The 12,301-nt window shown below is 36.4% G+C and overlaps 1 protein-coding gene across 1 annotated transcript in view; it reads right to left on the minus strand.

Moving 5' to 3' along the window:
• The window catches only part of LOC140138247 (protein transport protein Sec16A-like), a gene marked incomplete at its 5' end in the record, with an annotated part of 58,949 nt that overhangs the window by 21,484 nt on the left and 25,164 nt on the right, over nt 1–12,301 (minus strand). Inside the window, 8 exons of the mRNA XM_072160161.1 lie at nt 158–226; nt 879–1,067; nt 1,808–1,993; nt 3,552–3,754; nt 4,204–4,462; nt 5,523–5,627; nt 6,354–6,440; nt 7,231–7,390. Of these exons, the coding sequence (XP_072016262.1) occupies nt 158–226; nt 879–1,067; nt 1,808–1,993; nt 3,552–3,754; nt 4,204–4,462; nt 5,523–5,627; nt 6,354–6,440; nt 7,231–7,390 (1,258 nt within the window). The remainder of the gene's footprint in view (nt 1–157; nt 227–878; nt 1,068–1,807; nt 1,994–3,551; nt 3,755–4,203; nt 4,463–5,522; nt 5,628–6,353; nt 6,441–7,230; nt 7,391–12,301) is intronic.

A 12,301-nucleotide genomic window follows, 5' to 3' on the forward strand; every position in this document is an offset into this window, starting at 1 on the left:
TTGCAAATTTGCTTTTCATCTATTTCATTATGGTTCTAGCTCAATGGCCTTACAAGTATCTTCTTACAGAAAGCAGTGGCAGCATGATAATGTTGCCAGGACAGGCAATTCAATTATATACACACACCCACACAAAATTACATTAAAAAGTACTTACAGTTTTGTCTTTGTCATCAGGAAGATGAATTTCTTTGTTTCCCCCAAACCAGCCTTTAAACCAGCTCTTCTGTAATGTACAACAACAATAACATTGTATCACCAATTTTGAATGACTTGCATAGAATTTTCTTAAAGCCTTAAAAATTGCAACTAGAAAGATGAGAAAGGGTCAATACAAAGCTAGGGTCACAAAAAAGCGTGGCTTGAAAAAAGGAAATCATGAACGTGTGAGTGTTACTCACTGCGGAACAAGATTAGTGCACATGATTCAATACTGCGACCAGCAAAATATTGCGAGGCAAGCATGCCTTTCTAGTAGCTTCCACTGGCCAATTCAGCATACAACACAAGCTAGTAGTGCTGGTTTTGTAGTGACCACAAGCAAAATTATTCATGAATTCCTAGTCTGTTGCCTGAACAAAGCACCAAAATACTGTTCGCTCTCCATTATTATTGTATATTCCAACTTCGATGACACCGCTGTCACTTTCAAATGGGATTTAGAGTGATTTGATGAGACAGTTGCCCGTTCAATTCAAAGCAACTCAACATTGCTTAATGCTATATAGATTACATGTTTATTTGCTCCATTACATTTACATCCACAAATATCCTCTGACAGTGAATGGAATCTGTCCAGCGTGACGTCACAAGGGCCCACTGTGGCTGGAACATATAATACAACCTTACATGTCACATATATAATTTCCCAGTTTTACCTTCTGCGGTTTGTGTTCTTTCTTCTTTGGTTTCTCTTGTTTAGGAGGCTGCTGCTGCTGTGGTGTAGTCGTCATCTGACTGGAGCTATTTGATACTGTTCTTGTACGGTTTACTGGGGTAGCAGGTGGAGTCATTGTCTCTGTTGGGGAAGGCTGGCCCATGCCTGCGTATCCATTTCCCTGATTGGCCTAAAGCATGAATAACAAAACATAATAATGTTATGACAATTAATATTCTTCTTGACAACAACTACACAATGCAATTAAGATCTGCCCAAAAAGTTAAATTCATCTTTTTTCCATTACCCAAATTCTTGAAAATCATTTGTCTATTAAAATCTAAGTCCTTTTTTTTAAACAATTCAGCATTTTTATCTTAAAATGTACACAAAATTGTCAGATACATATCACAGAGTTTATAAAAGTATTGCACTGAATGAAGTTATGTTTAGTTTCTAAACAAGGGAACAAACATAATATTAATTTGCAAATTAATAAATATCAGGCATGAGAATGGCTTTTTTGAAAACTGCCTGAAACAACGTGAATTCAGCCTTAAAGGCCCAAAACAGGCTAAAAAAAAAATGTTTGAACTTGGACAACAAAACTGCCTGAATTCAGGCAAAAGCCTGAAAATTCTCGTGCCCGTCATATTAATGATAGGTCAAACGCAATGCAAAAGTTTAACATAGCACTACAGACTAAGATGAGTTCTGATACAAAACATGATGCAGCCAATGGTTGACAGTACAAACTAACACTATCAATAACAAGGCTGATCAAAAACAACACACGGCAGCACGTAAGTACATCAAGTTAAGGTTTAAAACCAGCACCCAACACCCAAATCCAAGAGTAAGTTAACTAATAGCTGCCATGTGGTCCATTCTCTCTCCATTCAGCATATGCCTAATCACCAATCATCTCACCGTTTTTGTACTCATGCCGTAGTAATCAAACGCTTGCGACCCTCCGCTGTCCGCTAGATCGGTATCGGTCTCTGATTCACCAGTGGTGGGGGTCGTCGTGGCGGCGCTTGTGGTGCTATATTCTGAAAAGTTGCTGTTTGCAGATGCTCCCAGGTCCAGATTAGGAGGTTTTGTGCTATCAGAAGGCTAGAGTGGTTAAAGATGTAAGATGAAGAGAACAAAGGTATAGCAGGTGATGAGGGATTAGCTTGGGGAGAAAAAGTTGTTATGCACACATGCAATTAAGCAGGGAAGGATCAACCCCTTCAAAGAAATAGGCAGCCAGATATTCCTGAGAATCATACAGCTTATTTGATTCAAGCCCTTCAAATTAACAAAAGATACCTCTTCTCAAATTAACCAATCCACAATTGAAGCATCAACCCTCCCTATGTCATGATTACTGCATGACATGTCTGAACTCATTGTGGCTAATTTACTACATCAACCCTGCAGATATATGTCTCACTACACTAGGTTTCAGAGAAGAACGACATGATTGTCAGACAATTGATTCAGCCACTTCATGCTCTCAAAATGTAAACAAGTGCTGTTCTTCTCTGACAAAAACTAACAACTATTGAAGCGATCAGGAGATCATTGTTACAGATCATGAACCCCCAAGATGATGCAAATCTTTCCAGAATCACTGTTGTGACAGCAAAGTGATGAACAGATGTCCATCTCCACATGGGACGCTCTCAAGCTCCTATTCTGTCCATTGCAATCTCTCAAATGGCATCATGATGAGATGACACATACTGATAACCAGGGTTGTAGCTAAAATATTTTAGTGCTATGTGGATTTTGATAAAAATCTTGCATATTTGGCAATTTGCTGTCAAAATTGACCAAATTCTTGACTAATTCAACAAAATTGTGCAATTTTGGACTCTTGAGTGGTGGGCTCCAAAATTGAGTTATGGGCTCTACTGCCTACCACCACCCACTGCAGCTGCACCACTGCTAATAACAAATTCCCTCATATATAAAAGCCTCTTTTGTGTGTATCTATTGGAACCATGAAGTAAAAAAGTAGGTACTACAGTATTTCACAAAATAGGCTATTCCAGATGAAATCTATACACCCCTTGTATATTTATTTATTTATTTATTACATCTTCTTTAGCCTGGGTATATGTGGATGGCATGACCTTAATCTCTGACACAAGGGGTGTAGAATTCAAATGGAGTCAGACGTTCAGGTAAACCCATTTGAAATGCACACTCCCTGTGTGGAAGATTAAGGTCATGTCTTCATAGGGGGTGTATGGATTTCAACTGGAATAGCCCAATGCTCCATTAGGCAATTGTTAATGCTCTATCCACAAAGACAGATCTATTACAGAATTATTTCTCTATATGCTAATGTTAATATTGGTTACATAATCGGGAAAATAGTTTATATACTTTCTAGCTAAAACATCCAAACTTTCTGATCTATGACAGACTTTATTTAAAACAATCTCTCCCCCCCCCCCACCAACAATAAATAATTTCATGCAATTTGTAAACTGTGTTCTACGGATCATGCAATTAAGACACTGAAACACATGAGATCATGCTATTGCACATGCATGCACACAATACAAAAGCACATAAACCTATATATCCACGGCCCAGTGGAAGAAACACACCATCACTTGTGATGAATATGTGCAAATCTGGGCGGAATCAGGCTCATAACATTTTGCTCTGCACTCACCTGAAATGGTGCATAATTGCCACCCTGTTGTTGTTGTTGCTGACCACCATATGTCTGTGTAGCATCCGTAGCCATTCCTTGGTATTGCTGAGTATTCCAGTCATAGCCTGATGTAGTCTGCTGTGGGGTCTGTACTGCTGGGTAGTCAGCATTATTGCCATCCGTTGGCTGGTAATAACCACTTTGATTGATGGTAAAACCACCTGAAACGACAAACATGTTGAGTTGCTGTAAGATAAGAGTAATCTGTTCAGCTGCCAGCCAATGCTGTCAAAAAATATAATAAATAAATCTATAAAAATGCTTTAAAAATCAATCTTTTCTAGACTGAATGAGGAGCTTTTCATTATATATCAAATAAATTACTTTTTAAACAATTGGCAAACAACCTTATCTGTTTTTCAGAACACCCCAATTTACAAGCAAAAATAGCATTTTACTCCAGTCTAGAACCAACCCAAATTACTGCTAGTATGCTATGAATGGTCCCAAGCAAAAAAGTTAAAAACTATGACCACACAAAAGCACTTTCTTCCTCTTACATGCATCATACCTACAATGCTAAACATCATAAGATTTCATTGGTATAAAACAATCACCAAGTTCAATCAAATTTGCAACTGTTAAAGATGGAATTTCAAATTCCACTAACCTGTCCCTTCTTGTCCCTGCTCACTCACTCCATACTGTGGCTCCTGCTGTCCATCCTGCGACGCCGAGCTTCCCAAGCCAATCTCCTCGCTATGCGGTGTGTCCAGCCTCCGCGAATGACCACTTGGGATGCCAGGTTGGCCCACGTCAAACGTCATTCCTTCGCTGCCGATGCTGTCTCCCATGGTGCTCAAGTTGGCATAGGAATCCACCCATGGCATGGGTGTGTCGGTTGTTGATGACGGTTGAATTGCACCCTCCTGAAATGTAATGGTTATATGAATGGTTAGTCAGCAATGGGTATCAACCATGATCTGATATGATCCAAATTTCTTTTAACAGCAGTTCCCAAACTGGGGGTCATGACCCTTTTGGGGTCACGGTCCATTTGAAAAAGGGTCACAAGTAAAACCTTTACGAAAGAAAATCATTAAGATAGCATTATAATCGTACCCATCAATTAGGGATTCAATCATGTTTCATTGTTGTTCATCACCGATTAACAACGATGCGTCCGCGTCGTCTGAGTGGTTTACTTCGCAAGGGCAGCCCGAGCGAAGTAAACAACGCAGACAACATTGCAAATTGTGTGCGATTCACTTGCATTTTTAAGTTTGTATTATTATGTTTAGTAAGCTGGACGACTCAAACGTTTGGTCTCACCCATCTCCAACCCCTGGATATCTGCGGTATATACCACTATAATACTCTGTAGGTCGCAACAAAATATAAGTAATCCGGCAAAAATTGGGCTGCTTGTAAAAAAGTTCGGGAACCGCTACTTTAATACCAGAGTGCTTATTGCCATGTACAGTGCAGTCAGTGACATCAGTGTGAAATTTCAAAAGGCCCCAGATTTATTTTTTGCGAATGCTCACTCAATGCGCTAGATCAAAAACTGTACTAGACCAAACGGTCATATCAAATAAGTCAACTCTCTGTTCAAAATCAGATATCATTTGTCAATTTAGAATATAAGTACCGGCACCGGTACAAGTCATGGCTTGTGACTCAAAGTTAACTATGGCAAATGATGGTGATAATCGGTGTCTTGAACCCCCTTTGAATTTGTAAAATGACTTCACTTGACTCAAGCTAAAAATCAGGTCACATGACTTGACTTGACATGAATTAGTACACCTTCAAAAACAAAATTTCTCTCCTTTCTTGGTCTCAGTCTCTCTCCTCCATCTCTTTCTCTTCATTATAATCTCCCTCTCTCTATTTCTCTTTCTCTCACATCTATCTGGCTCTAATCTATAGGCTACATGATTGGAATAATTAAATTACTTTTAAATAAGAAAATAAGAACACACTGACCTCATATTGTATCTTGATATGATCTAGCTCTCTCAACCAATCGGGTTCCGTCACATCCCGTCCATCAAAATACTGGTGATCATGATACTTGAGACGATGTGCCAACTGAAATCAAAATCATAATGCCAATTAATGCTGCTTAACTTGGAGAGGATATTATATCAATAGCAGGAAAGAGAATGTGTTCACCAACAATATCCAAGGATTGTTATGGTAATATTTGACCTCTTTAGAAGGGGTTCAACCATGGACGAAAAGATATCAGACCACGTACATGCAGTCAAAGTCTCGGCATCGCCCGATAATGAGGGCCGATTGTTCCATGAAATGCGACAGGCAAAACTGATATGCACTTACCGCATATTTTTATGGTCTATCCCGTTCTATCGCGCATACGCAAAGGCACGCAAGGCTGGCGTGATTGATAGACACTGCACGATCGAACAATCGGCCCTCATGAATATGCGAGAATTCACAACATACAATGCACAGGGACTTTGACTGTTGATACATGGTCTGCAGTAGGCGGTGGGTTCAACAATTATAGAATATCATAATTCTATTCTCATCTCACTTGCATATCACACTGAAATACTGGATTTCATAGTGCCATATCAAAATAACCCTACATTAACGTATATATGAATATGGATATGAAATAAAAGTTTAATAGCCCTATTCACTGATTTTTTTTTAATCATTACAATCACAATTAACAACCCTCTGCCTTTTACTGACTGGTGGATACCATGCACAAATCTTTTATAAACTGAATCTCACAAAAACAGTTTGATAACACCTACATGTTCAATCAAGGATAAGTATTCTTACCTCTGACACCTGCGTAATTAATTCAGGGCTGTAGTAGCTTGGTAAGTACTGTATTGTATTAGCTATCACTTCGCAATAACTAAGAGCCTGCAAAAAGAGAAATGATAAAACACATTCAAGGCTTTCAGATATATTGGTCATTACGAGTTACTTAACAAATATGTAATGTGATCAAGCAAAATCAGTCGGAAGTTGGAAATAATGATATTAAGATATGGCCAAACAAATGAAATATTATCTTTTGTTTCTTATTGTTTTGGAATCTTTTGAACTGGTTGTCCAATTTCATTGTTGTTGTTTTTTGCAAAATGTAGCTTTGCAAATGCTTGTTACAATCCAAAATGAAATTGAAAATTGAATATGACCAAGACTGATTTTGCTTGATCATACCACTTATACAGATAATACAATAATTATGGCTTTGCAAGAAAACTTTAAATCTCAGACTCATGTGATTCATCTTATCAACTATTAAAACAAATGAAATAATTAAAAACTGTAATTACACTTATCATCTGAAACACCAATACTGAAAACATATTATTGTTTAGTTGATTGAGGTGATCTTTAATCCACACAATGCAATGAGTTGAATATTTCCCAATATAACGTCACATAATAATTGATCAGATGCCTGATGGAAATTTCAGTTCCACTTCAGATTAATTTTTTTTAAAGCCTTTTAAAGTACTGCATGAATAATCTGCACCAAGATGTATGGTTAAACACACACACTTTGTAAAACACATTTTCAAATAAAAAAAAAACCCTAAACTCTAGAATACTACCTGATTGTCACAGTATAGTTTTGCTGTCTTTTTTACCCATCAATTAACATTCAACACATTTTTACCTCCAAACATACAAGTGTACCCACCTGTGTGACAAAGCCATAGTCCAATAACTGAGTAGCATAGATGAACTTGTAGACTTGGAATGTTGGCAGTGCGTATCTCTTGTTAGCTAGACTCTGTGCATACTCATACACCTCTGTCTGTTGTATTGGAGATTGCCTTAAAAACTCTTTGAATGGAAGACTGTGTCGGAAAAAATGGCATAAGGTTATAGGTTTTGGAGTTTTTAATTGAAAATGATCCATGGTGCTTAAGGGGGTACTACACCCCTCGATAAATTTGTGTCTATTTTTGCATTTTTCTCAAAAAATAATAACACAGTGGTAACAAAAGTTATGTATATTATAGGGGCAAGGAATCCAGTTACTACACTGGAATTTCAGTGACCCAAGACAAGCGGTTCGTTATTTATGATAAGAAATTAGGTACCGCTAGGATGTACCTTATTTCCGATCATATATACTGAACCGCTTATCTTGAGTCACTGAAATTTCAGTGTAGTAATTGGGATCCTTGCCCCAATAATCTACATAATTTTTGTTACCCAGTGTGTTATTATTTTTTGAGAAAAATGCAAACATAGTCACAAATTTACCACAGGGGTGTAGTACCCCCTTAAGGGATGCATTCTGAATACGAAGAATGTCCTTCTGATATATACACATTTTATGGCAAATCATTAAAAATTGATATTTTGATATTTAACAGTATTCAAGTAAACTTTATAAATCTGAGGATTTATACTTAAAGTGTATGTAGGTGGGATGAAAAGCCGACGATCAATTGGAAAATTTTGACCTTTCGTATTGAAGATATGGATTTTGTTCCCCAAAACACCAAAAAAAATTAGGTCTTTTGGGGAAAAAAAATCCATATCTGTGACATGATCAAGGGGAATGAGTCACATGCACTAGGAGAAGCCAAATGGCGCCGTTTTCCCAATTTTGGCGTCGAAAGGCGCCATATGGCGTCAAAAGGCGCCTGCTTAGCGTCACTTGAGTCACTGGATCCATTTTACGCCACTGGCGCCAACTTGGCGTCACTGGATCCATTTTGGCGCCACGTGCGCCAACTTGGCGTCACTGGATCCATTTTGGCGCCAGTGGCGCCGCTTTCGCATCATGAGATATTTTTGGCGCCATTGGCGCTGATTTGGCGTCGGGTTATTCTCCCACATGGTGTTAGTGGCGCTAAAGTGGTGATCTGGTGTCAAACCTGCATCAATGGCCAATTCTAACATTGCAATTAAATTGAATAATGAATATTTTATTATTGTGACATTGTCTACCATTAATTGGTGAATAGACATGATAAAATTGCATTTAAAAAAAAATTTATGTGCATTTTGATTTCCTTTCTTAATTTTACCTGCATTAATTTATAAATAGGCCCATTAAATATCAATCCCGCTGCAGTAATTGTTTGTTTGTCCTTTTCCAACCTTACCCTAATTGTGAAAATCTGGAAAAGTTTTTTACTTTACAAAAGAATACCAACCCTAATTTTGGAAATTCCAAAAAGTTTTTTTTTCTGAATTTTTGATAAATGCTGAAAAGTTTTTAAACAGTTTCTTCACACTTTACACAATTCCCTACTATTGAGTCTAATAAAGAAATTTCAGTTACAAAGTCATCCAGTGGAATGGATTAAAATTCGCTGTACAATTCTTCAAACACTGCTTAATATGCATCTGTGTGAGCATTGAAATCATCAACAACCAGCCCCAGCAACCAGCATGCGTGCCATGTACCGTTGGATGTTGGTATTCGAATGCAACCCTAATGTTTTGGACTTGCAAAAAAAAACCACAGTCCTTGATTAGCGTACATGGAATGTAGGCTAAATTCCTGACCGTATCATCTGTATGTAATCACAAAATTATTAAAATAGTGATTCTGGACCTAAAAATATTTTCAATTATTTTTGGTAGTACATACTTAAGTACATGGTTCCACAAAAATGCCTAATTTTAGCCCAAAAATGTACTACATGTGAAGGTTTCCATTAATATTGAGTTCCTCTTTCAGTTGAAGAACCATTTTGAACAAAAAATTGCAAAAAAAAAAAGCAACAACAAAAAAACCTAATGGTTTGCTGGTCGATATAGTAAAAATCTAAAATGAAGCACACATGACAGCTGGTAAATCCAAGTATTTATCCCTTCTAATCTTCCTCGAATCTGATTTTTCTTTTCAATGAGCAGACCGTCGTCTATTTCAGTACATATTTTTTAACAATTAAGCCGTATTCAGTTTTGCATGGCAGGCATGTATGTGAATTTGCTACTTTCATTGACATATGATTAGATAGCGAACGTATGGGCCTTCTTTATGTACCGATATGGGCATTGACATGAATGGCGGTGTTTCACAATAGGGTCATGATGTCAAATTGTATTTGTAGGCAACATTCGCTACCGAAAGTTACCTACTAATACTTAGTTATTTTGTTAATATCTCAGAAATAGTTAAATGTAGGCTATTGAAACTTGGTAGTATTAAAAAAATACATTTGATATTGTAATTTCACTTGTGAATGTGGGGGTCTGGGAACCCTTGGGAAGCTCTATGGATGTTTGAAGTCGGCCTATATACATAAAGTTATTGTAACATAAATGATATATTTAATTATTTTAGTCCAAATGGCAGGGAAGATGGGAGATCCGGGATGCTACAAACCACACAACCCAGTGTTCGCATGCGCAATACACAAAAACTTCAAGGGCTCTCGAGTCGTAGAGTTTAAATCTGGGTGTAATCAATTTGGACGGGTTCAAAATCAAATTGTAAAATTTATGTTAAAATGGTTCATGTATTGTGACACTTTTTAAAACGTTCAAATCAACAGCAGGTAATGCAAGTCAATCTTTGTAGGGCTGTCCACATCTTCAAATAAATGTGGGTATCATGGTGTTTGAGGTTTTGGCTGTTGAAAATATCTAGCAGTTTGTGTTGATTTTGCTCTAATATGTCACAAAAAAAACCTATATTTTTTTAAGTAAACATGGTACCAAAACCTACAAACACTGTAACACATGGTTGGTTTGGTTGCCAATTTTTCAGAATTGCTTGATTTGAGATATTGAACAGGCTGCGGGCATACCGGGATGAAATATTGTTTGCCAAATAAAATTATTATTTATTTTTACGCCCTGGCGCTCGAATATCTAAAAGAATTTGGGGGAGTGAGGGAAGAGACACAAAACATTGTCTCTGATTATATGTTGGCGATGTGTGTGTGATATCATTACCTTGGCATGATATTTTGAATTTTACCTTGGTGTGTGGGCATGAGAAAGTGCCTAAATTTGTGATACCCACGCTGAATGCATAAGAGAACCAAATAGGTGTCATTAAATACCAAAGGGGTTGCAAACTGAGCCTCTTGTACATTCCCAACTAATTGTTGATGTTCCCAGAACTTAAAAATCTATACATGGTTATTATGAAATTGAGGATGAACATTTCAATGATTTCAGTAATTATTGAAAACCCAAAATACATGCCTTTTACATGTGTGGAAATTTTTCCTTTATCCCAACTAACTGAAATAATGCATACACATAATTACTTTCCTTTTTGTTCTACCAGTGAGTCTTTATCATTACTGATGAACACAAAATATTGTTTTTGATACAGGTATTATTGTAAAACTGTGTTTGCTGCCCCCCAAATGAACAACTGACATGGCAAATCCACAAGTTACATTCATATACTGCCATCTTCTGGTAAAGTAAACATTGCAACAAGTGTCCAGGTTTCAGAGATCAATTTCTATTGGTGTAAAGTTTTACTTTTCTTCCAACCAAGCCCCTGCTGTTTACATTATGAAACAAAGCAGCCTGTATTTTTATAAGCAGATGTTTCTGCATTGATTACAGGTAGAACCAAAGTATACTCAGATTCAACCATGTTTGTGTGTCACTCATGGTTGCAAAATATTGTATCTCTTGATTATTTTGCTATATGCCTGGCAAATTTTAATTCAATGTACATTGTTGTTTGCATCACTGTTTTATCATTTTGTGTAAACCAAATATCAATTTTGAATGACTGGATTAAACTTATATTATTTAAAAGGATAACATATTGATTTTAATAAACAAAAGATGTGAACTTAATTTGGCTTTTAAGAGTACAATGAGCATTTTAAAATATCTTGTTCAAATTTTTGTCGGCCAAAAGCAAGATTGCAAAATCAGAAACTGCAGAGAGTTTCACCATAGAAATGATACATTTTTTAAATCTTCAATGTCAGCATTTTCCACCCAAAAATATTTTGTTCACACCTTTGGCTGTTAATTTTGGGAAGATTATGAACACTGCCTTAAGGGATCTGGAATGAGCGTTTTGAGCGTTTCGACAGTATTTTTTAGGGGACATGAGAGCACCTCAGACGTATCGAATTGCATTCTGAATACGAAGCATGTATATCTGATATCAAATAATTTTCATTTTTTGAAAATTACGATATAATACAAATTTTATGACAAATTATAAAAAAATTTATATTTTTCAAATTTTTGATATATAACAGTCCTGGAAGTAAATTTTATAAATCTAATGATATATTCTTAAAGTGTATGTAGATGGGAGGAAAAGCCAACGATCAATTGAAAATTTTGACCTTTCATATTGAAGATATGGATTTTTTTTCCAAAAAGCCCTAATTTTTTTTGGTGTTTTGGGAAAAAAAATCCATATCTTCAATAATGAAAAGGTCAAATTTTCAATTGATCGTCATTTTTCATCCCACCTACATACACTTTAAGTATAAATCATCAGATTTATAAAGTTTACTTCAAGTACTGTTAAATATCAAAAATATCAATTTTAATGATTTGCCATAAAATGTGTATTACATTGCTAAATTTAAAAAATCAAAATTATTTGATATCAGAAGGACATTCTTCAGATTCAGAATGCAATTCGATAGGTCTGATGTGCTCTAATGTCCCACAATAATACTGTCCAAACGTTCATACCCCACCCTTAACTAACTAGTCTTATAACCAATTCAACTTAATGTAATGGTTCCCTTCATCTTCTAATTTCTTATATGCTTTTCTATATTTCTAACTAGCGGGAGACCCGC

This window comes from Amphiura filiformis, chromosome 17, assembly GCF_039555335.1.
Source record: "Amphiura filiformis chromosome 17, Afil_fr2py, whole genome shotgun sequence".
In the NCBI taxonomy this organism is placed as follows: Eukaryota; Metazoa; Echinodermata; class Ophiuroidea; order Amphilepidida; family Amphiuridae; genus Amphiura; species Amphiura filiformis.